At 38.4% G+C, this 26675-nt stretch overlaps 3 protein-coding genes across 3 annotated transcripts; 1 reads left to right on the top strand and 2 right to left on the bottom strand.

Annotated features, from left to right (window-relative positions):
- Positions 1–10422: 10422 nt before the first annotated feature.
- On the bottom strand, positions 10423–12349 carry LOC105054811 (phospholipase A1-Ibeta2, chloroplastic-like). The gene has a single exon (XM_010936402.4). It carries the CDS (start codon positions 12251–12253, stop codon positions 10646–10648), a length of 1608 nt encoding a protein of 535 aa, XP_010934704.3. The 5' UTR covers positions 12254–12349; the 3' UTR covers positions 10423–10645.
- A 7801-nt stretch (positions 12350–20150) lies between these two features.
- Positions 20151–20570, bottom strand: LOC105054809 (egg cell-secreted protein 1.4-like). The gene has a single exon (XM_010936401.1). The coding sequence runs from the start codon at positions 20568–20570 to the stop codon at positions 20151–20153; it is 420 nt and encodes a 139-aa protein (XP_010934703.1).
- Positions 20571–25819: 5249 nt separating this feature from the next.
- On the top strand, positions 25820–26284 carry LOC140852831 (uncharacterized). Its single transcript, XM_073246390.1, has one exon. It carries the CDS (start codon positions 25820–25822, stop codon positions 26282–26284), a length of 465 nt encoding a protein of 154 aa, XP_073102491.1.
- The last annotated feature ends 391 nt before the right edge of the window (positions 26285–26675 follow it).

Genomic DNA, 26675 nt, shown 5'->3' with positions numbered 1-26675 from the left:
TATATTTTTTTATATTACTACCTTCCTAAATAAATTACTAAGATCTACGTATATTTTCCATAATATCATTTTTTATATAAAATATTATTATATATTATGTTGTGTTATATTTATAATATCCCAATCATATATATTTTAAAGTAAATTTTAGAAAAAAAATAAACAAGAAGAAAACAGAAAAATAGAAAAGACTTGTCTTCTCTTCCATCCAACTCCAAATTGGAGTCGGAATCCATCATTGAGGAGGAGTCAAACCCGCACCCCCCCTCCCTCTTCCCCTCTATTTAAAGGGACGGTGTCCCTTGTGAAACACCCACCATCGGCCGTCAAGTCATCACCGAAAATTGTCCATAAAGTCCCTCTTTCCCTTCTTTTCTTCTTCACGAAAGCTTGTCTCAGAGTTCACCAAAAATCACAGCCAAAGAGCCATCGGAAAGTCAGGTAAGAACCTAAAACTTTTAGATGGATCTTTTTCCTAAATTTTCCAACCATCAAAACTTGATTTCCAATAGGGAAGCATCGGATTTCTTTTGGGACAAATTGATCTTATTTTCTCTATTTTTCATTGAGTTTTTTTGAGTTACCTGTGCCATTCGCTGCTGCCAATCGTCGGTGGGATGCTGCTTATGGTGTCACTGTCGTCGGCCCAAAGCCACTGCCGGTGGTGGGTTCACTGTCAGAAGAAGGAACAAGGAGACATGAGCCTCCTGTTCCATTAAAAAGAGGAGAAGAGAGAGACATGGGTCCCCTATCCCATGAAGAAAAAAAAGAAAAAAATAGAGAAAAAAAAGATTTCCCTCTCTTTCCTTTCTCCCTTTTGAGTTTGTATCCCTATTATTTTCTCTCTCTAAAAAGTATGCTTTTCTCTCTCTATTTTCTCTCTCTAAAATTTTCTCTCTCTAGACTATTCATCTCTTTTCATGGATTTCTCTTTCTAAAAGTCATCTCTCTAAGATTAATCGAGTAAAGGACTTTATTTTGATAATTTTTTATCCATCTTAGTGAAGGTTATAGATCCGCGATCGCCGGACAACATGTTGGCACCCATCTTGGTCGGATTAAATTCTTTCAGATTTGATTATCTGTGATTTTCGTTAGACCATATATACAATAGTTCATTTATGATTTAATTAATTCGCCTTGATCAAATCGATCAGGGTGTCGGATCGGTTATATTCACCTTGATCGATTTTTCTCTCCTTCGATATTCTTTCTCTACTTAGTTTATGAAATCAGTGAAAAGTCTGAGCCCCATCACCTTGAGTTCAAGTTAATCCAGTAGAGAGACTTGAAACTACTTAGTTTGATCATGATCGAATAAAATTATCATAGCCAGATCGATTTGGATCGTAGAATGTGACTGTCGTTCATCGTATCTTTCTTGATTATTCGTATCTTTTCTGATTATTGAACTTAACTATGTATATTGGAGTATAGTTGTCTCGACAAGAAGCTGTCCAGCAATGAGATATTATGATGTGATCTATGAATTGAAGATTTTGAAATGAAATTTATGAAATTACATGGATTTGTTGGAATACGTATAAGATAAGTAATGAACTCTTTTTCTAGATTTATCAATAAATTATAAAATATTTTTTAAATTAAATTATTTATTTTTATGAATTTGATGCATTATATCTTGGATTACCAAATATGTAAGTTTTTCTGATATATCAGATGATTTGTGATTGATCGTATATATTGATTTGATTTTGATGTCGTTTGATTTATGATTTTTAAATTTAGAATGTGAATTTATATTTGATTTGAGATAGATTTTGACTCGCAGTCTGACTATACTTCGAACCTCACTAGTGGAGGTTAAATGCTGGTACTTTAATATCCTGTCAATGAAGATTATACGCTGGTATTTCGATACCCTGTCAGTGGAGGTTGTATACTGATATTTTGATATCTTGCTAGTAGGGATTATCTCCTAGTATTTTGATATCCTATCAGTGAGGGTTATACACTGATATTTTGATATCCTACCAATGGAGGTTATATGGTGGTATTTTGATATTCTGTCAGTGAAGATTATGTGTTGGTACTTTGATATCCTATCATTGAGGGTTATATAGTGATACTTTGATTTAGTTTATGACTATCGAGATACGTGTAATATTTTGAAAAAAATTAATTTATGAATAGAAATAAATTTAAAAATAAATTTTAGAAAGATTGAATTTGCATGAATTTATTACTATTGTATATTTTGAATTGATCAACTTGCATGCTTATTTTTAGTATATTATTATTGTTGAATTTATCTAGCCAAAGTATCATTGCTTACTAGACTATCTAGCTCATTACTCTATATTTTACTATTTTTTACAGATTCAGAGAATTAGCTTGATTTTGAGATTCGATATGAGAAAGCAAGTTAGAGGCAGACTTTGATATTTTATTTTAAATTAAGATTTATTTAAATTTGATTCAAGATCATATAACTTTATTTGATATAAGATATTTGATTTAGTTATTTGAATTAAAATTAAATAATAATTATTTAAATTTTATTCCACTATGATGCATTGATATCGTGATGAGGTACCTTGTATGCTTATAGGGAGAGTTTTCTATAAGTGTGCGATGGTTGTCATGACCCTTCATCCATGATTTTAGATTGGGAGCATGACAATTAATATAGTATCAGAGCATAAGTGACTAAATTATAACACATAGAATCAGATATGAGTGTAGATTGGTAGACACTAAGAATATCGGGATGATAATTTATATTGATTGTGATATAACTTAAAAACTTAGATTTGATACAAGTACATTGTTGAATTTAAATTAGATTGTGCGGTGGAAGTATAGTGGTCTAAATTATTTTTAAGGTAATTAAAGGAGAATTTGGTTTGGAAGATCCTATGAAAAAGATTCGATTTTAAAATTAGAATGATGATTATGATTTAAAGTAAAAATAATCTTAAATATTTTGAGACTCAAGAAAGAAAAATTTTGAGAATGAAATTTTTTTTTAGGAGGAGAGAATATAATATCCCACCCCCAACCACATGCATTTTAAAGTAAATTTCAAAAAAAAAAAGAAAAGAAAGAAATAGAAAAATAGAAAAGATTTCATCGAGGAGGAGTCAAACCCCTCCCCCTTCCCTTCTATTTAAAGGGATGGTGTCCCTTGTGAAACACTGACCATCGGCCATTGGGTCATCAGCTAAAATCGCCCATAAAGGCCCTCTTTCCCTTCTGTTCTTCTTCATGGAAGCTTGTCTTAGGGTTTGCCAGAAATCACAACCAAAAAGCCATCGAAAAGTCAGGTAAAAATCTAAAACTTTTAGATTAATCTTTTTCCTAAATCTTCCAACCATCAAAGCTTGATTTTTGATCGAGAAGCACCAGATCTTTTTTGGGACAAACTGATCTTATTTTCTCTATTTTTTATTGAGTTTCTTTGAGTTACTGATGTCGTTCACCACTATCGATCATCGATGGGATGTTGCCTATGGTGTCGCCATGGCCCCAACCATCATCAGCCAGAGCCACGACCGATGGCGAGTTCACTGTCCGAAGAAGGAATGGGGGGGCATGAGTCCCCTGTTCCGTTAAAGAGAGGAGAAGAGAGGGACATGGGTCCCCTCTCTCCTGTGAAGAAAAAAAAAAGGAAAAAAAAATTCTCTCTCTTTCCTTTCTCCCTTTTGAACTTGCATCCCTATTATTTTCTCTCTCTAAAAAGTATGATTTTCTCTCTCTAAAATTTTCTCTCCCTAGACTATTCATCTTTTTTCATGAATTTCTCTTTCTAAAAGTCACCTCTCTAAGATTAATTGAGTAAAAGACTTTATTTTGATGATTTTTAATCCATGTTAGTGAAGGTTCTAGATCCACGACCATCTAACAGCGTGCTGGCACCCACCTTGATCAGATTAAATTTTTTCATATTTGATTATCCATAATTTTTATTTGACCATATATACATTAGTTCATTTATGATTTGACTAATTTGCCTTGATCGGATCAATCGGATTGTCAGATCGGTTATATTCATGTTGATCGATTTATCTCTCCTTCGATGTTCTTTTTCTATTTGATTTATCAAATCAGTGGAAAGTCTGAGCTTTGTAGCCTTGAGTTCAAGTTGATCCAGTGGAGAGATTTCAAACCACCTTATTTGATCATGATCGAATAAAATTATCATGACCAAATCGATTTAGATCGTAGAATATGACTATCATTCATCGTGTCTTCTTTGATTATTCATATCCTTTCTGATTATTGAACTTAATTATATATATAGGAGTATAGTTGTCTCGACAAGAAGCTGTCCAGCAATGGGATATTGTGATGTGATATATGAATTGAAGATTTTGAAATAAAATTTATGAAATTACGTGGATTTATTGGAATACATATGAGGTAAATAAAGTGACTCTTTTTTTAGATTTATCAATAAATTATAAAATATTTTTTTATATTAAATTATTTATATTTTATAAATTCGATACATTATATTTTGGATTACTGAATATATCTTTTTTCTCAATATGTCAAATGATTTGTGATTGATCGTATTGATTTAATTTCGATGTCATTTGGTTTATGACTTTTTGAATTTAGAATATGAATTTGTATTCGATTTGAGATAGATTTTAACTCGCAACTTGACTATATTTCGAATTCCACCAGTAAAAGTTAAATGCTGGTACTTTGATATCTTACCAATAGGAGTTATGCATTAGTATTTTGATATCCTGTCAGTGGGGGTTGTATACTAATATTTCAATATCCTAGCAATGGAGGTTGTATACTAGTACTTCGATATCCTACTAGTGAAGATTGTGTGCTGGTATTTTGATATCTTATCAGTAGGATTATATGCTAGTATTTTGATATCCTATTAGTGGAGATTATGTGCTGGTACTTTGATACCTTGTCATGGGGGTTATACGGTAGCACTTTGATTTAGTTCATGGCTGTCAAGATGCATATGATGTTTTGAAAGTAATTGATTTATAAATAAAAATAAATTTAAAAATAAATTTTGAAATGACTGAATTTGTATGGATTTATTAGTATAGTATATTTTGAATTGATGCAACTTACATGCTTATTTTTAACATATTATTATTGCTAAATTTATCTAGCTAAAGTGTACATAGCTTACTAGGCTGTCTAGCTTATTACTCTATATTTTATTATTTTTTATAGATTCAGAGGATTAGCTTGATTTGGAGATTTGATGTGGGAGAGTGAGTTAGAGATAGATTTTAATATTTTATTTTAAATTAAAATTTATTTGAATTTGATTTAAGATCATAGAACTTTATTTGATGTAAGATATTTGATTTAGTTATTTGAATTAAAATTGAATATAATTATTTAAATTTTATTCCGTTGTGATGTATTGATATCGTAATGAGATGCCTTGCATGCTTGTAGAGAGAGTTTTCTATGAGCGTGCAGCGGTTGCCATGACCACTGGTCCACGATCTCAGATCGGAGGTGCGACAATATTATATTATGTTATGTTATAGTATATTATACATATAATCATAATATTTTATATTATTATGAAAGGGTTAGGGCATTTTAGGAACATAATAAAGTCAATATTTTTTGGAGAATTTAATGCTCGATCCATTAGTAGACCAGACTTTAGCTTTTAATCTTTATCGATCAAATTTAAAACTTTTGATCCATTATAATATTTAAGTTTAACTTTCAATTCCTATTAGGTCAAATTATCCTTAATTAAATATGATTATTTCTTCTCCATCGCCTCTTCATCTCCTGATTTTCCTACTCACCGATGAGAAGTAGGTCTAATGGCCCAAATTTAGGCCAATTCTACCCACACAGCCGGTAGCAGTGGTGGCACTATCACAGTCCTCCCTCTTGACAAGGGCTGCCAGAGGGTAGTCGAGAACATGCGGCAAGTAGAAGGAAAAACTATTGAGAGAGAGGAGGGGGATGGACAACCGAGGAAGGAGAAAGTGGGAAAGAAGGGTTGGTGGTACTCGGAGGCAAGGGCAGTAGTGGTGGCGAGTGAAATGGCAATGGCAGTCGAGTGGTTGTTGGCTACTGCCTTCCAACCCAACAATGGATATCATGAATGGGATACAGGCCTAACAAAGTCTGCTCGATTCATCATCTTCCTATAAAAGAAAAAAATAGAAGGAAAGAAAAGAATAACAAGGGCCCTTAAAAAGAGAGATAAAGAGAGAAAGGGGGTGGGTAGAGGAAAGAAAAGACCCATCAAGGGAGAGGAGATTATCTAAAAGTAGAAGTTGGTCTCGTTCCTTTTCTTTTTCTACTTTTCGACTATGGGTTTTGGTGGGGTGGGGTTTGTATTGGGCTTTGGGTGGTGGGGATTAAAAAGGCAATGGGATGTGGGAATGGGATAAAGAGAGAGAGAGAGGAGAGCTGCCTTCTTGGGTCATTATTAGTGGAGTATTTAATGGTCGAACCATTAGTGTTGATTGATTAATCATATAGTTCAATCTTTTTGGCTTCTTGCATGTAATCCTTGTCGGAATAGTTCAATCCAGTTTGGTTACTTATTTAATAAAATAATTATATTAAAATCTAAATTATTTATTTGTTTAATTAACAAGCAGGGTTCAGATTGATAAATTTTTGATCTAATCTATATCTGATCTAATTTTAGCCATCCCTAACTTGAAACCCTCCATTGACCCCTTCATGCGACTATTTCTTTTGGTATATTTAATTATCGGTCCTACCTACAGTGCCGCCAGTGGTCATCATTCTTCCTTTATGGATAAAACATCATCCTCTGTAAGAACCGAACCTTCAGCTTCGACCTGGATGCCAACATGGTACATAGTTAATATATTATGACATAGAGTTAAATAAATATGGTATACAGTTCTTTTATCCTGATATATAATTAATCCAATATGATACGTAATTAATCTAATATGGTATATAATTCCAGTATCATGGTACATAGTTAAGATATCATGATCATAGTTAATTAAATATAGTACATAGTCATCTTAGATTGGTATATAGTTAATCCAATATAGTACATATTTATTGCATCATGGTATATAATTAATATATCATGATACATAGCTAAACGAATATGGTGCACAATTATTTAAGCTATGTATATAGTTAATCTAATATGGTATATGATTAATCCAAAATGGTATACACTTGTTTAACTATATATAATGATATAATAACTATGTACCATGTTAGATTAACTATATACCATGATATCTTAACTGTGTACCATATTAGATTGACTATATAGCATAATATTGTAATTGTATATACTATGTTTATTTAACTATATACCATGATCATTAATTGTGTATCATATTGGATTAACTGTGTATCAGAATTAAATAATTATGTACTATATTTATTTAACTATATATCATTATATATTAATTGTATATCATATTGGATTAATTGTGTACTATATTAGATTAACTATATATCGGGATAAAATAATTATGTATTATACTTATTTAACTATGTATACCATGATATGGTAACTATATACGACATTCATAAAAGTGCATTTCTCTTGATTCAATATGATTAATGAAAATTTAACCTTCTTGAATCTAGAAATATAATTATTCATATTTCATAATCTGCATAAAGTTTAAACTCTTTATATTTTATTTTCCATATCTCCTTCAACTTGAAGATTGTTTAGTTGCTAGTTTTCTAACAGTTAAGTATAGATTATCAATTTAACGAGCCAACCACATACTAAAAAGTAAGGATCAAAGTTATTGCATTAAAGTTTTTATCAAAATTATTTAATATGGTTAACTTCATTTAAAGAAAAGAGGTGAAATAAAGTTTATCAATTGACTCTTTTCTATTTCTTTGTTTTTTTGGCTTCTTTGGTTCTTCCACGGCTTATCCTACTAATTTTGAAAATACCAATCTAATGATGAGCAATTTAATTAAAAATTAACTAACTGGTGTTGATTATCAATGATTAAATCTATTCAGATATATATGAATGTGGTCGAATATATGTTCTAGGTGCGTTTGTAGGGTTTGGCTTCTTAGCTATAGATTAGTCTTGGGTTTTTTCTCTCCCATAAATCCAACAGCGAAGAATAATTCATCTCATTCTTCTCTCTTTCTCTCTTCTCCATCATAGCTGCCTTCGCCACATCCTCCCACCATCACTCAACCTCTCCAGCTCCCTGTTTGATTATCTTAAAATTATTGCCTCCCAAATCTTTCCTCCAACAAAGTCCTAGCTAGCCGCCGTCATGCCTGTTGGTTCTCTTGCTCCACCGCCCCACCAGATGTCTAGCCCCAATCCTCCATAAACCGCTGTCAAGCAAATGAGAACATCCATGAGGCTATCCGTCATGAGCACACTATCCCCGCCAACGACTTCTCTGCCTAGTACATCTCCTTTGGTGCCTCGGATGTCGATAGCCCCTTTGACAAATGCTACTCCTTCGACGAGATCATATATCGGAGCCACTCTGATGGTCTCCTTGATGTTCGCTATGACATGATGGTCCTGAAGTTTCCGACTCCTATTGATGCGGCTTCTTCGACTCTCACCTCGACCGCACCATCTGGCCCTACAGCTCTACCATCGGCATCTCCATCTTTGTCTTCTTTTCTATCGACCGTGGCTCATCCAGGCCATCACCAATGACCCGTTCAGTAAGATTTATTCTTGGTCATAAATTAAAGAGATAATTTTGATATTGTTCAAATGATATTCATGTCATAGGGACTAAATCTTATGGTAATAGGATGTCGGCGGATTGGAAATTCAATTATTACTTAACGGGGATTACTTGTTGTAGCTTGCTCAAGGGAGAGACCGGCTATTAAATTCTGGATATTTTTCAACTGCTGGAAAATAACCCATCGATCTAGAGAAGTATATAGTATGGATATATCGGTCAACGGTATTTGACTGTTAGCCGCGAGAAAATATGGATGAGCAATGAACCGTACCATTAGTTGTGAAACCAGCCTTTATTTCTCAGCTGCCTCAGCCTCAAAGACAGCCAAAATATGAACCTACGTGATGATGTCTGCGCCTTGTTTCTAAAAATATTATCGATAATTAAAAATTTCTCTCTTTTTTTTGTTACAAATTAAAAATTTCTCTTTGACAGCCCATAGCCAAATGGAGGCTGTGACACTCAGACATCAAGCCGAGATTGCCGGCAGTGTGTATTCGTTGGAACATTAAAGAACAACATGATCTTTTTTTTTTTTTCTTTTGACTAAACAACGAGAGGTACTGTAACCCAAAAAAAAGAGTGGGCAAAAATATGGTTGACTAAACAACGAGAGGTACTGTAACCCAAAAAAAAAAACAACAAGAGGTACAGAGCTTGGTTGTCATTGTGGTCTAATCCTTTTTCATCAAAAAAAAAAAAAAAAACATTGCGGTCTCATCCATTCCCATGAGCACCGTGGGGCTAAATACCGACAGCGTTGAAACTGATGGAACGCAGCAGGGCTACAGATGGGTGAAGTCGACTGGTGACTTAACCTAATCCTTGACCTGATCCATTTTTTGGTAACCCATGGATCCGATCAAAAAAGAAAAAAAAAAAAATTCATTTTATTGATAGAGTCAAATCTAGATTCCGCTGTTTTCAACCCCATGAACTTGACGCTGACATGGAACTCATAGCACCCAACCAAAAAAAATTGAATAATAGGAAACACCATTTGTCCTTCTTCCTGAACATCTTTTCCTGATCTTCGGGTCCTCTTCAAGGCTAAACCTCTTTAATAACCCCACCGGCGCCACCTTCTCTCACCTACCCCCATTTAATTGTATTAGAGCATTCATTTATTATTTCATTGGATTCTCGTTTAGATGTTTTTAATTATAGTAATTATATATTTAAGTATTATTTTTTAGATTAAATTTAAAAATGATTAAAGTTTAGATTTTTATCTGAAAATTTTTGAAGATTTTTTGTTTGATCATTGATTATTTATTTGTAGCTAGCAATAAATTCATATCTAAATATTTCATTCAAATTATGGATTCATCTTGATTAAAATTCTCAATTTAAACTTCCACATTTTATGGTGGGTGGCAGACATGCTTAATTTTTACTGAATTTGGATAATCCACTACAAGAAAAATTTTTATATATTTGACTAGCTCAATTCAATTAAGTAATAGATCACTTTGACCTCTGTCCAAAATCAAAGCTCAAGATCCTGACGACATTACTTATCCCATTGAACCAGCTTGTAGCCCAAGATTGAAATTTCTCCTCTTTCTTTGATGGTACAAATGTATTATATACCATGTGTATAGATATATTCACAAAAATCAGCATACAAAATTTTTTTTTTTTTTTTAAATGTTGGAAGAACGTAGTCAAAATATAACACGATTAAAGAATCAAGGGACTCCAATCAAAAAAGTTCCCAACGACATATTATACCAGTAATTAATGCTGGTCCATAAGCAATATTTCAATTATGTATAATTGACTAATTAAAAAATAAATAAATAAATAAATAAAAATCTCATGTACATGTTTGGTGTGATTAATACATCCAACCCTGTCCACCCAATGTTTTTCGTATCCCTTCCTTGCTACGTATATAAAAATAATTAATTGAATGATCCGTACGTCCGTACAGAAACCAATGATCTTTGCCCATTCTTCAACGCGCATCACGACGAGGGGCTGGCGAGGCAACCCGGAACGTTGGACCAGCAGCTGGCGCCGTCGCCGGCGGTGGCGGACAGGTCGAGCTCCGCCGCCCGGAGTTCCCGGGCCTTGCTCATGTAGAGCTTCTTGACGTTGCCCCCCTGCTGACTCAACAACCGGGCCAAACTCCTCTTGGCATTGGACCTAAACGGGCAGTTGGTCGCCATGAAGCCGTCCACCAGGTGGAGATAGGCCTCCAGGTCGTGGCAGCACGCCGGGTCGGCGTCCGGCCGCAGGTATGGCGACGCCTGGCTGTCCACCTTCAGCTCCCTCCCGACGTCGGCGTAACCATCGATCCCCTCCAAAACCTTCGCCGGCCACCATTTGAAGCCAGCCGGCACCACACCGAATGGCACCCTCGTGACGACATCGTGCGCATTCACGACACGCAGCACCTTCACTCCCCGGCCTTCCACCTGGTCGACGAAGGCTCGGTTCCCCACCCGCGGCCCGCCGAAGGAGAACACGGCAATAGGCGGCGCGTCCGGTATGGTCGCGCTCAGTTCGTCCGCCACCAGCACCGCCAGGGCCGCGCCGAGGCTGTGCCCCGTCACGGTTATGCTTAATTCCTCCCCTTTGTACTGATTTAAGAGCCGACGAACCTCCTCCACCACCGCCGCCGATAGGCTCGGGACGCGGTCGCCCGCCGTCTTGTACAGGCTCCAAAAACCGCATTCCACCTTGGGCGATTTCGACGCCGAATTCTCGTTCTTTTCGTCATTATCATTGCCGTCATCGATCGGGACGAGACCGGCGCGGAAATTCTCGGCCCACTCGAGGCACGTGGCGGTGCCGCGGAGGGCGATAACGATGTCGCGGCGACCCATGCGGTGGATTTCGTGGTCGTGGTCGCAGACGGCGACGTAGCCTATCCAGCTGGAGCGCTGGGTCATCGAAGGATCGACGAGGCGGTCGACCCAAGGGGGGAGCTCTACGGAGGCGGTGGCAAAGAGGGAGCGGGTGACGCGGTAGGAGCGGTCGGGAAGGGAGACGGGCCGGGGCGCATCCGGCTTCGTGGCGGGTTGGGAATAAAAGGCGTGGTAGGCGGCCTGGACTAGGTCGCCGTAGCGGACGAGCTCGCGCCGGAGGTTCTCGTCTAGGGGATCGAGGAGGCCGGCCCAGTCGGCGGCGCCGTGGTAGTGGCGCCACCTGGAGGCGATGGTGCTCCGGGGGGAGTGGCGAGAAGAGTCGGAGAGGAGGCGGTGGAGGCGAGTGAGGCTCCGGGGGGACATGATCTCCTCCGGCTGCTTGCGAGCAGACGGAAAGAGAGGTGGCAGGTGGAGGGCTTGGAGGAGACCGCCGCCGCCGCCGCCGCCGCCGTCGTTTGGGGGATCCGGGTCTTTGCCGGGGTTGGGAGTGGGGAGGGGAGGGGGAGGGGACTGCTTCTGGAGGAGGCGCTCGAGGTTGGCGAGGTGGGTCGTGGTGGAGGTGGCGGCAGTGGCGGTGGTTTTGAATGGTCGGAAGGAGGCTCGTCGGCATCCGAGGGAGTTGAAGGGAGAGCCAGCATGGTGGGGGAGGGTGGTTCCCAGCGAGAGCGGTCGAGGAGCGGCGATGATGGATCCGGTTTGCATGAGAGAGAGAGAGGGAGAGAGGACTGCGTCAAAAGACGAGGAGGGTGTGAGTTGGGGGGAGGTTGGAATGGTTAATAGCGGAGGAGCACGGGTGGTAGGAGGAGGAGTGAAATGGATATCAAAAGTCCCATGGACGCGATACGGTGCTATATATAGGCGTTCATTAGAGCAGTCTTGGATGGAAGTCAAACGTGGGGCCCGTCTTTGTCATGTGGATAGACCGGAGTGCCCCGGTCATGCACACATTCTTCAGGGTCGGATACTTTCATACGATTGTGTCCCAGTACTTGGGTACAGGGAGAAAGCTACCTGCTGAACTTTTGTATATGATACAAGGCAATGTTCAGACAGTGGGAAATCTGCTATTGAAGTTTGTCTCAGCATGACAACAGCTTGACCACACAAGTTACGCAATAAGGATAGACAAATTTAAGTGTCCCGGTATACAATTCTGCAAAATATTTAATTTGTTTTGTACTTCAAGCCATCTTTGAATTTACCACTTAGATTGTTGTATTAGGCAAACAACTTGGTACTTATAAATTGAAGAACTTTTCATGATTTCTTTTTGTTCATTAAGCACATTTCATGGGTTGAACATGAGGTTTTAAGCTTATGAAAAGAAATTAATGAGTTTTATAACACAAAAATCAATAACATGGAGATTCATGTCACAAGTTAATAATTAGGTAACATGCTATGAAGTTACAAAATACTGTATAGCAAGCACCGGCATTAAAATGCGATCAACCTTAACAAATTGAACACATAATAGTCGCAGATATCATTGCTTAAGTGTAACCCAAATATATACCAGTACTTGCTGAATCTAACTACTGTACTTCCACCCTTATAACAAGGATGTGTTGTGCATCAAGATGACAAACAATAACAAGTTTTGTACATTTAGCATGGTGATAGTAATATGATAATCGTATACGCACAATTACCTAACCGCAACGGAAGAGAAGTAATAAGGTTGATTGCTCTCTGATTTTTTGCATTAAATAAGTTTATTTCTCTGGTGACCAATGGGCGAGGGTGCATTTATGTTAATACGTACCAAGTCAAGGTGTTTAAGGGGTTTTCCTAGCTTTTGACATTAATTTCCTGTCTCCTTCCTGCATTCTTTCGAGTTAAAGAAGTTTTCTTGTTTGCCAATCCCAGTTTTTATCATGCCTGACGACATACCGTTGATATTTAAATGAACATGTTACCATCAAAAAAAAAAAAGGGTTCAACAGTTCCATGAATCTACAATTCAGATCCATCAACCATCACCAAACTGGTCTATCACCCAGCTAGTCCGAAGCGACCGATTAGCTAGACGAAACCCCCAGGAAGCTCCAGTGCCTTCTCTTGATCTTTGTTTTAGTATTCCAATTGGCAATCTCTTTCTTTCAAAGACACAAATTTAGTATATGTATACGTGCATATAATCAATCGACAAATGCTCACTAAGACGCAAGCTATGATCACATTAACTAACCAACTAACCAAATTAAAAGAAAAAAAAAAAAAAAGGTAAAAATTCTAAGTCAAAACATAGAAGACCTATGCCATGACAATATATTTATTCAACAATCCTATGTTTCGTTCATGTACTTTAAATTAATCCTTTTTTACATCATAAAATGGGTCAGATGGAAATAGAGGCATCCATCATCTTGCTGACCGGTATGCGGTGGCTGGATTCAATTCTAATTTTCCGGCCAAACTGGTGAAAAGGTGTTGGGTTCGACCTTTAAGCCCAGGAGAATAAGTGAGAACAGGGAAGTCAGACGGCGGAAAGGGAAGCAGAAAGATGGAAGTCAGCAGATCAATGCTTGCCGCCGTCGCTCTAAGTTTAAGTTGTTTGGCTCCTGCCGACCGGCCGGAGACTAAAACATGATTAGTTGCCTAAGAAAACTACAGATTAGGTCTTGAGGGAAACCCTTACAAGTTCGACTGGTTCCATGTTACAAATGCATTACAAGGACAATTATAACGAGTTGAACCATGAAGAATGGTCACCAAGCATATAATTGGTAACAATCATGCAGATAATGGATACTATAGTGAGATTAGTTGTGGATGTACACACGTTGAACCTAAGTCGCCCACAATATATATGATTAATACCTATTTAATCTTGGGAGCCCTTGTCATGTCATTGTCTATTAAGTCATTTGCCGATGCTTACAAGCATCGAAACATGGTGTCTCGACATGACTATAGATAGTCTCAGCAATCTTTTACGATGTTTGCGGATCATGACAACATATGCCAAGTTAATTTGGATTTTTGGTCTCTAACAATGCAGCGTATGACAACATAGTTTTGGCATGGCATGACAAGGCATGATTTAACCAAGCCGTCATGAATCGCATCAAATGATAAATCACAATAAACCCTGTATGTGTAATGTCAATAAGGGGAGAGGACAATTGAGGGGCTTGATAGAGCATGAGGGTGATAGGCGTACCATTCTATAACATATTTTTTTCATGTAGATTTGTGTATAAATATTTAATTTCTTCTTTGTTTTAATCCATCTCTGGCTTATAATTTAAAGTTTTGTTAAGAGTTTTATGAGTTTAGTGCAAGAAATGCATTGTCATGAATGTTGCACAAGTGAGAGAGGTCAAGACTAGGTCTAGCTTGATCTAGATCTAGCTTATCTAGTTTTATTAGATTTAGACCCAAGTCGCTATGTCTTTTATTTATTTTTAAAGCAAACCAGCGGAAGAGACCATCACTCATTTTATTATTAAAAAAAAAAACAGATGAAGAAGAAGCAGAATAGAAAAAAGACAGAACAAAAAGAGAATTTCAATCATTCAAAGCTTCAAACATTGACCTAGAATCAACTTGCAAGATTGAAAATGCAACCCTGCCACGAATCAACTCCAACTGGCTATAATGTTGGACTTGCCCCTATTAGTGAATTAGTTATAATGTTTGTTTTTGTTTTTGTTTTTGTGTTTTTTTCCCTTGGGCAATTAGTGGGCCTAACTTGGACCACAAAATTGCACATTTATTGGTGGCCTCGATCCTTAAAATAAGATTTGATGCTTGTTGCCAACCCTGCTCCCCAAGACACTAGAGCTAAATTATATATAGATGATTCTACCAAACATATCTTCTGGACCACTTTGCACCCGTGTCATTTCTTTATAGGACTAGAAATAGGTTAGCCTTTAGGCCAGACCATCCCAAACTCGGTTCTATCCTGGATTACTTCGCGGAAGCTGAGGCTGGATTACTTTTAAGCAATTATTTGCTAGACATTTTTAAGTAGAAGATGAAGACACGGTTCATACTCCAATACAAATGTGGAACTAATCCATAAGATTTCTAGAAGATTTCGTTTCCGTTTCAATAATGAATTCCTTCGGTAAAGTTCTAACATTGGTCATGTAGCAAAAAGGAAAAAGTTCTAGCATTGGTCATGCGCATTTCGAGCCTATCTTCTTTCCTTGAACGCTAAACTCTGGTTCAAGACGGCGTTTCTCACTTCTCAACGGCTCCTTGGTTCGCAGAAGGAACTGCCTTCGGCTCTTAACTCGTCCTTTTGGACATTCGGTTGGTCAAAAAGTGAGCCGAATCCGTCTGACACCCGGATTACCATAGATGATGGAGCGCCGGAACCACTTCAGCTGAAGGCGGTTCCCATGCCTACACCTTGACAAGTCCATTTCAGACTGAGATTTACCTGAATTTTTCATCAAGATGAAGCTATAGATTCTGAAGCATTATCATATTTGGCACCCATCGCCGACTACCACATTCTAGATGAGTCGAGTGGTAATCATTAGCAGGTGATCGATGGTAGTACTCTTGTTATTGTGCTTCGAATAGTGCAAAATCTATTTTGCTTTTGGTTTGCTTAGTAGATGAATGGAGTGGTGATCATTAGCAGGTGACCGATGGTGGTACTTTTGTTGTTATGCTTCGAAAGAGTTCAAAATCGATCGTGCTTTTGGTTTGCTTTATAAAACTAATGAATTTATTAATGTAAAATAGTAATTAAAATTAAAGTAGAATTTGAATGTTAGAGGAGAGTAAGAATTGGATTTTAGGATTTCAAGCATTCTTATTGCCTCTAAATTTATAGAGGGAATGGAACTCCTCCTAATTAACTAAATAGTTGAAATAGGGGACACTTATTCTTATTTTCGTTCAAGAGTCCAACTAAACATGCTCTAAGTTTAATGGATCTTTGTGAAACCATTCTGGCTGGTGGCCGCACTAATTCACTCTAATTGATCTTTGTGACACCAAAATTTGACTGAGCAACTTTCAAAAAGCCTACGGTATCCCTTACCAAAAAAAAAAAAAAAAAAAAGCCTATGGTATCGACTCCATATCATTGTTTGAAAGAACTTTAGCAAGACATCCGTAGTTAAATTTTATCTTTATTTTATTATTGGATTCCTTTGTTCAAGTTTGTTTTTGCTTAGATTTAAGTTTGTCATTCTATTTAACATAAAATTTTGATAAAATTCTGATTGCTTTTGTCTGCTATGCACCTTTATGATCTACGGTGCTAGTCAGCTGGTATTGGCCGATGCATCTTGTCACGCCTCTGATCTGAGATCGCGAGCCGAGGATCATGACAACTACCGCATACGCATAGAAAACTCTCTCCATAAGCATGCAAGACATCTTATCATGCTATCATAAAACAACAGTGGAATAATTAATCAATAATTTAAATCAAAAATATAACTATCCAAATTTAAACTTTAATATCTCAGTAAATTCAACAATGTTCAATAAACTTTACATCAAATTCAATAAGACTTCCAATCTAAAATCAAAATATGGAGATTCTGCTTCTAATCACTCTTTCATTCATATCTTATATCATCTTAAATTCTCGACATATGTAAAAATAGTGAAATAGGAGATAATAAGCTAGACAGCTCAGTAAGCAATGATCACTTTAAATAGATTTCATCAGACATTAAAGTAAATAATCATTTATAGAAAATAAACATATAGAGTTCATCAATTTAAATCAATTTCAATTATGCAATATAATTCATGCTAAATTTATTTTTTTTTCAAAATTTTGAGTTTCTTTCAAGATTTTAATTTCTTTCATTCTCAAGTTCTTTTCATCAACCATGAACTATGACCATATTTTTTCTGTGGTAAGGTCATAATACCACGTATCTTCTTGCAGTAAGCTACAAATCATCTGGTAGCAAAGTCCTTTAGAACCGCTAGTCTCGCTAGCGGTTTGTCGTTGGTCTCACTGGCGACATATCGCTGGTCTCGTTGGCGACATAAATCCTTAGGATAAATCAATTGCCAATGTATATGCCCCCATTGGTGGGATCTTTCACATAGACAGGTTGTCAATTCATATTATTCTTATATCAAAATTCTTCATAAATCATATTTCTTATTTTAATTTGATAAAAAAATATATAATCATGTGGTATCAAAATCAATCAATATAATATATAACGAAATCAATATGTTCAATCATGCTTCATCATAATATATTAAAATAAGATATTTTTTATAACAAAATATCATTCATCCAATTCATGCATCATTTCATAAATCATATCAGAAAATAATATTATAATTTATCGATAAATCTAAAAAAAGTGAAGCATTACTTATCTCGAAAGTATTCCAATAAATCCACATAATTCTATAAATTTTCTTTCAAAATTTTCTGTTCGTAGATCATGTCACGATATCCCATGATCAAACATCCATAATTTTATACAGAATCAATTTTAATAATTAGAAAGGACATAAATAATTAAGAAAAATAGAATTGATAAACATACGTATCCTATCATCCAGATTGATCCGATCATCTAATTTCATCTGATCAAAATCCAATTAGGACATAGATAGTTTAAAGTTTGACTATTAGATCAAATCAGATTTGAAGTGATAGGACTGAAAATCTTTCATCGAGTACACGAATCCAATAGAGAGATAAATTTAAAGGAGAGAGAACTATGAAGATAAATCTGGACTAATCAGACAATATGGTTCAACAAATCCAATCGATCAGATCAAGATAATTTAATCAAATCATGCTGAAATTACCATATGGATAATTCAATAAAATCATGAGTGATAAAATCTAAAGGTATCTGGTCTGATCAAGGTAGGTGCTGGTATACTATCCGACGATCACAGATCAAAATTCATCATTAGGATCATTTAAATTCATCATCATTCTTCTCAAAATTCTAAAAAATCTTAAGAGAAAGAAATAATCCAGAGAGAGAAAATTTTAAAGAGAGAAATTAGAGAGAGAAAGAAAAGAAAAGATGGAAGAGAGAGAGTAGAGAGAGAAAGTCTTTCTCTCTTTTTTTTTCTTTTTCTTTTTTTTCTTTCTCTTTTTTTTCTCTCTTTTTTTTCCTTTTTCTCTTTCTTCCTTCTTCTTCTTTTCTTCTTTCTTTCCTCTTCCTTGGCCGAACAGAGGTGGGACACAAGGGATGTTGCCTGTGGTCCGACGGACTATGACGACATGGCCAGTAGTTCGACAGCGGCAACCGATGGTGCTAGAGTCAGGAATGGCCGACGGTGAGGCTCGACTGACGGGAATTTAGAAAAAAATGAAAAATAGGGAACCGCTCCTTCCCTTGAATTTCTCTGGTCATTGGCCGATCACCGACGGCCATGACTTTTGGAGAAGACAGGTAGAGAGGTGGGGTTCCAAACCTAAGGGTGAGATGCCGCAAACGACGAGACTGAGGGTCAGAAAAGGGAGAGAGAAGATTTGGCCGAATAGAGCAAAACAGGGTCATGACGTTTTGAGAGATTTCGATGATCCCGACGGCCGGCGAGGGTGCATAAAGCCATGGAAAGGAGGGGAAGAAAGAGAAGAAAGAGGGCCGGGGCTTATCTTCGACGCCGGTGAAGTCTCCGGTGAGAAATCGAAATGGCACAGTGAAGAGCTTCTGCGAGAAATCTCCGACGATCCGCATCGTTGCTCTTGATTCTTTAGTGAGGGAAGAGAGGAAAGATTTCTTCCCTTTAAATAGGGCTGGAGGGGAGAGGAGTCAATGGTATTTTCCGGCTCTAATTAGGAGTCGGTTGGGAGAAAGGAGAAGACTCCCTATGGGAGTCTTCTTCGTTGTTTTTTTTTTTTTTCTATGGGCTTTGTGGGCCAAAATTTGGACCGGGTTATAACACATCTCCCGCACAGAACTCTGCGAGGGTAAATTTTTGATGCAAAAGAGCAGACCTGCATAAGATTTTGATTTTTCTTTGACTTCATACAAAAAGTTCTCAGATCACATTTGTTTTAAATACCTGCTATGGTTCATTTGCGCTCTCTCTCTCTCTCTCTCTCACGCATGCACACAGAGAGAAAAATCTACGTCCATATATTCACGTATTGTCATCACGAAAAAACCCTTGCAGTCAGCTTGCAAAAATTATATCCTTATAGATTATATTTATTTTTTATTTTTTAAATTCTTGAAAGATAGCAGGACGTTGTTGACGTGCCGAAGAATATTTGTCGCACACTAAACCTAAAACTTAACCAAGCGCAACGTAGAATGGGCTAGCTCGGGCAAGCTAATGTTCCAGAATAATTTTGTTAGGCTTTGAACCATTAACAATTAATATCAATAGTTGTTACTTGCAACTCACCATTGATGACCTATCTAACCTCATCTGGATCATCGATTAGACATTATCTCAAAAGAATTAGAAGAACAGCACAGATATTTGGACTGAATTCTCATGCCTCATAACTTAGTAAAAGAACCATCATATAAGCCATCATATACGTAAGGTGACATTTCCTGATAAGCAAAATACCACAACAAGCAATACTATAAAAACCCACAAGCCTAGATGATACTATGGTTCCATCACAAGCACTTGGAAACTAACAAGTCCATAAACCCATAATATAGCTGGTCATCTAGTGCACCAAGACCTCAGACACCGGAGACGGTGGAGGCAGGTCCAAGTTCACCAATGGTAGTGGCGGAGGTGAAGAATCTGAGGCATCATCGCAGTATCCTCGGAGCACATCTCCCTCCTCGGCGGTGAATCCGAGTGCGGCAAGCATGGCATCGGCAGCCCAGCATTGGTGCTCGATGATGCGAATGGCACGGCAGCAGCCTGGGCCTAAGTATGTCTCTCCATTGATGAAGAAAAGGATGACCTCTCCAGTGCATGACTTGAGCTCCATCAAGGAGTCCCAGCACTGCTTCACTTCATCAGCCTGAAGCCGGGCTGCGATGTTTACTGGGCCGGGCCGGGCCTCAGAGAGGATGGACATGGCCCACAGATTGCTGGCTAATAGTAGTATGGGGAGCAGAAGCTTGAGGAGAGCCATTGGGAATATAGAGTAAAAAGATTTTTGGATGGAGAAGGTTTCAGGTAGATGGCTATATATATAGTGGATGGAGTTGGAGATGGTTTAACGTTCATGATTTATGTCTTAATGGTGGGAAAGATGAGAAGGTTTACGTTAAAAAATAAAAGACAGAAGGTGTGAAGACGTTTCAAATGTTCATAAAAATAACATTAGAATTCGGTGGGAAGAAGAAGAGCACGAGACTACCGAAACATTTAAACAAAGAAAGAGAGAGTCTAACAAAAAATGATTATTAGACTTTTAAATATTTGGTAAGTGGCTATTAAATACCATATTAACTATTCGTTTATATGCTTTCAAAAATTTAATAAGTGGTTTGGGAACCTTTCACTATAGGATTGTTGACATTGTTTAATGTTTAGTTATGTTAGCTAATATGTTCGCACCCAATCTGCTGAGATTTCCAGATACATCAGTTTGTGAACGCCAAGTTATTAAGGGCTGATATCTTAAAGTCTCTTAGGTTCAAAAATTCAATCAGTCACTTGTCTGTCAGGGCATCACATAACTGGCATGGAGATGGCAGTGACTACTCTGGCATATCATGGCATCAAAAAATTTTGGATCTAGTGGATGCTTTTGGAAGTATAATCTAGACAGACTGGTGTTTGAATTAGAGTCTAACTCCTCAGTCTGAAGTGAGTTTTATATGTGACTGTGTAATTGGTGTTCAGGTCCTAGCAGGTGTATTGGACAACTGGATGAGTTCCAGTGTTGCGAGAAATGTATTTGTTTAGATTTGAGAAGAAGCAGCTTTCAGTTGCTGACATTTCCCAATTTCAGAGGTTTAGTTAGTTGAGTCTTTGAGGATTGTGTGATGGAATTAATAATGTATATAGTAGTCTAGGGTGAACAAGAGCTAACTAATCATGTAAACTAGCTAACTCATAGAGTAAATGTTCTAGCTAGTCTTCTGAGTTTGAGTGGAACTATGCAGTCAATTGCTAACCCTGTGCAGGATGGATATAAACATGGATACGTTACTGCAAGTTTGCGACAATGCTGAGAAATACAAATAAACTCTATGTAGTTTGTGTTAATTTTCTCCATTCTTCAAGCTTCTCCACCAGGTATATTTCAGAGTGTGAGATTCAACATCCTCCCTATAGGATGGCGCCAAGTTCCAACTTTGTTTGTCCAGCCGTCTTGCTTCTCGTAATACAAATGAAAGATTATACTAACGGAATGCTTTGTTCTCATGTGCATTGGACATGCTACCTTGTCAGTGATAGAAGTAAAATTTACCAACGTGTATGGGCACTTAGGTGGTGTCTATTTGATGCACATTGTCCATTCAGAGCAAAACAATTAATTTCATAACTAGATAAGTCAGATATAAATTCCATAGTCTTCATCAATTTAGATCTTGAACCTTGTGATTGTGTTATATGAAACTCAAATTCAGTTGATCCACCGGTTGCTCAAGAAAAGTTCAGTTGATTCATGAAGAATGCACCATGAATAAACCAAGTGCTACACATCCGCAGAAAAAATCATAGCATCAAGCACAAGCATAAGTTCTGTATCATCATGGTGGCTTTACTTCTTCATCTTATAGCTTCCTCATCGCAGGAACTTGCACTATATTTCTTTATTCTGTGTCATATTATGTTTTACCGATGGATGGGGCTTGTAGTTCTCTGTTTCGGCTATTCTGTTTCCTCTGTTTCAATGTTCCAGCAGGACTTCAGCATATCTGGCTCATACATTCTTGTGCCTCGGAGTTTTCTATGTTTTTCTTATCAAGCCTCTTCTACATTATTTTTTTGTGTTATAGAAGGACAGTACCTTTAGTTCTACATCGATTATGAGTCAAAAAGAACTCTGCCTTATATGGAAAGGGATCTTCTCTCCTCTTAGTGAAATGTCTTTTATATGGGATAAAATTGTAAGGCCAAAACGGACGATACCTTATGTGTGCAGATATGGAGGCCAACTCATGCAGATATAGAGGCCAACTCATCCGAGTCTTTGGCCACAACACTCTATATTATTATAACCGATTATCTTATACTTCATATCTGCTGGAGATTCTGTCATGCCGAAGTCCACATATTGATGCTTATGGTTCATCATAGCTGGACCATGCTGGCAATCGGGATGTCGGTGATTCTAGTTCGCTGCAGTTTTTCATATTTTGTACTTGTTTGCTGCTGAAGGTTCGCACTGTTTTGTATGAGTTATATAAGCTCCAAACCGTACTGTGTACTCTGTTGTTTATATATATCAAGGTCGCTATTTCAATAGAAAAAAAAAACACAAGGACAAATGGTATTGTATAAAATAATAAAATATAAAAAGGATAATAACTATTGACTAAAAAGAAGAACATTAATAATAGGACTGACAATTCGTGTTCATGGATCGTAAATGGGTCGTGTCGACCTAAAGATATAACACAGATTAGTTCAAACTGAACATGACCCATTTAATTAAACAGGTCGATCTGTGAAACACGAACACGACACGAATATACTCTAACGTGATTAATAATCATATTGGTAGGTCAAACGGGTACACGACCCATCTAACAATCCATTTAAGAGGATCTGTTAACCTGTTTTAATCTATTTAACTTGTTTTAATCTATTTTAATCTGTGTAAGCCATTAACCTATTTTAACATATTTAGTTAAATAGGCCAAAATGGGTTACACGGGTCAACCCACTTAAGATACAAATTTATCATATCATAAACGGGTCAATCCGTTTATGATCCGAACTCATTTATTCCAACCCCGAACTCGTCTAAGTACGTGTCGTGTCGTGTCCGTGTCAGTGGGTTGTGTCGAAAATTATTAGCCCTAATTAATAGGCACATGCCAATGGTGATCACTCATAACAAATAAATTAACAACAGCATCAACGGTGACAATAGCAAACATCAATAATAAGATTGACCAAAAATATGACTGTTACGGTAGTTATCGTGAGAGCCTTGGATCGATGGTTGCCATGAGCACTCAGATTAGTACGGTGTCGAAGGCTACTTTAAATTGCCAAGCCGCCACCATAGCCACCAACCATTATGCAAAGTGAGCTATCCACCCCGAGTGGATCAACTCAGGTGTAATTGACTCCCCCAATCTCGTAGGAGTGATTGAAGGCTGGATTATCTCACCCACAATGGCATGTCCAATGGCTTCGCAATCTCAGGATCGCATAATCTCACAACTGTACAACCAGCTGTTTGACAGCCTTCTATATAAACCACCGGAGCCCCAAAGACTAGGTAAGCCAATCAACCCCTCTCAGAGAGCTTGTTGCTGCTTCATTGTTCTCTGAATCAGACTTGAGCGTTAGAGAGTCTTCATCGGAGCTATAACCTCTAATTTGGACTTATTTTGTAGGTCACCCCAGCACCAGCAGCCCTACACAAAGCTCAATCTCTCTCTCTCCGATTTAGATCGATTTCAACAGCAACAGATAGAAGAAGGCCCACATTCGCATCATGGCTCCTAGAAGAACATCTCTCCGACTCTCCAACGTCGCTGCCTCCCGTCAGGTGGTAGGCCAGGTCAATAACCAAGTGCAGCCAATGGCATCGAAGGTTTCGCCACTAGTCCAGCCGACCCAGCCAATGTCGGTCATGACTGACCAATTTAACCAACTTTTTCAGCAAGTTCAAAATCTGACGACCGCAATTTAGGCGGTCTAAACTTTCTTTGTGCCTTTTTAAATGGCACCGCAGCTTACTCAGGCTGCCCTTACACCCTCTCTAGTGGTACAACCTGCAGTTCCCGTGATGGCGCCCTTACAGAACTCGATCCTGCAGCCATCACTTCGATCGAAGCCATGGATGCCTCCACGAAATTCAGAGAGGAGGCTGACTCATCAGAGCCACCCTAGGGCCCAACTGGCCAGGCGACGATCTCCAAGCCCACGATCAGAACATAATTTAACCCCTGATCGCCATTCTCTTCTGCACTCTGAGGCCTATACCGTCCGAGATCTTGACATCGAAAGGCAGTTCTAGGTGCTCGACCAGCAACTAGACAAGAAGATAGAAAATATTCTCAACAATAATAATTTTTAGGCATTGTCTTACGAGGGATTCAAGAGCAAGCTACCCTTCATCCTGAGGATCGTGCAGGAGCTGCTTTTCCTGTACTTTAAATTGCCTCAGCTGGAGGTCTATGATGGGACCATCCATTCTGTCGATCATTTGGAGACCTTTAAAGCAGCAATCCTCCTCCAAGGAGCATCTGGTGCAATCCTCTGTTGGGAATTCCCTCTGACTCTTAAGGGCACAGCACGGTAGTGGTATTCAAGCTTGAAGTCGGCCTCCATTTATTCTTTTAAAGACTTGTGCCGATCCTTCGTCGGTCATTTTGTTAGCAGCTAGCAACAACAAAGACGGTCTAACTACCTCCACACCATCAAGCAAAAGGAGGGTAAATCGATCCACACTTTTGTGAATAAACTCAATGCGGTGACCCTAGAGGTCCGTGACCTGGATCAGTTGATCGCGATGGCTGTGATGATGGACAGCCTATGGAAGAATGACTTAAAAAAATCATTGATCAAAACTTATCCACAAGATTTTTTGGATATGCTCGTCCGTGCGGAGAAGTATGCTCGCACGGAGAAAGCCTTTGCTGATTATCCCCCTGCTAGTTCTGCTGTGACAGGATCGAATAAGGAGTGCTCCCCAAAGCAGGGAGAGAAAACCCACCAACGCTCTTGATCTCTATTCCAGAGGTAGAAAAATGGAGGCCGAAACCATCGGTCTCGAAGTCCTCCTAGGAGGGATAGACAGCTCTCACCTCCTAGGCGTTACAATAACTACACACCTTTGATCATTCCTCGGAGTGAGGTGTTGATGCAAATATGGCCTGAGCTGCCTGAGCCTCAACAGATGCAAACAAAGTTAGAGCACTACCGTGACCCCAATAAATATTATTTTTACCATCATGACCACGGCCATGATACTAAAGATTGCCATCGACTTCGTGATGAGATCGAGAGGCTCGTCAGACAATGGAGGCTAAATCACTTTATTCGAAGGGTAGTTCTTCAACATTGATGAGAGTTCAATAGCCACCTCTTTTACCTCAACAATCATTCCCTCTGCCTCAGCCACAGCCAGCATCAATATAACAAGAAGAACGGCAAGTGGGGAGACAGGCGACGGAAGCGGAGCGACCCATTCGTAGAGAGATTCACATAATCACTAGGGGATCGTCTAGGTCGATAGAGCCCCTGGAGATGAAGCGGTCGAGGTTTGAGGGTGAGCAGGAGATAGAGGCTATCATCTTCACCGAGCACAATGCAGAAGGCGTCCTGGCCTCGCACAATGATGCGGTGGTTGTAACAGCGAATATCGCTGACTTTAATGTACACTGTATTTTTATTGATAATGAAAGCTCCATAGATATCTTATACTTTTCTGTCTTCATCCAGACAGAGTTCACACCTGACCAACTGAGTAGATTTGACATCCTGATTCAAAATTTTTTCAGGAGCTTGGTGGTACCAGAGAGAATGATCAAGTTGCCTCTCACCGTGGGCACTCAACCCCGACCAATGATAATTCAAGTTAATTTCCTGATGGTTAAGCTCCCTTCAATATATAACGCAATTCTCAGCCGTCCAAACTTATGGACTCTAAAAGCTGTCGTGTCAAGTTACCATTTGCTGGTGAAGTTTCTGACTAGGCATGGAGTGGGGTAGATCCAAGGCAACTAGGCCATGGCTCGAGAATACTTTGCCGCTAAGCTCCAAGTAGAGGGCCAACCAGCCCAGACGGAGGTCCAACTTGAGCTTCCGATAGGGTTGGACGCCCGTAATGATCTGATTAAAGGACATCTCCAATCGACCGAGAACCTCCTGGATGTCTCGCTGGAAAAGGAGAACCCAGGCCGGACTATGAAGATCGGCTCATGCTTGGATGAGGTAACTAAAAGCCAGCTAATAGTTCTTTTACAGGAGAATGCGGATCTCTTCACTTGGTTGGCAGCAAATATGTCTGGCATTGATTCAGAGGTGATATCCCATCATATAAGGATGGACCCAACCCATCATCTGGTGAAACAAAAGAAGCAGAGTTTTATCCCAAAACTTC

Source organism: Elaeis guineensis, chromosome 12 (assembly GCF_000442705.2).
Source record: "Elaeis guineensis isolate ETL-2024a chromosome 12, EG11, whole genome shotgun sequence".
Taxonomy (NCBI): domain Eukaryota; kingdom Viridiplantae; phylum Streptophyta; class Magnoliopsida; order Arecales; family Arecaceae; genus Elaeis; species Elaeis guineensis.
Note: the sequence above shows the minus strand (reverse complement) of the source record. Positions and strands in the feature narration are given on the sequence as shown.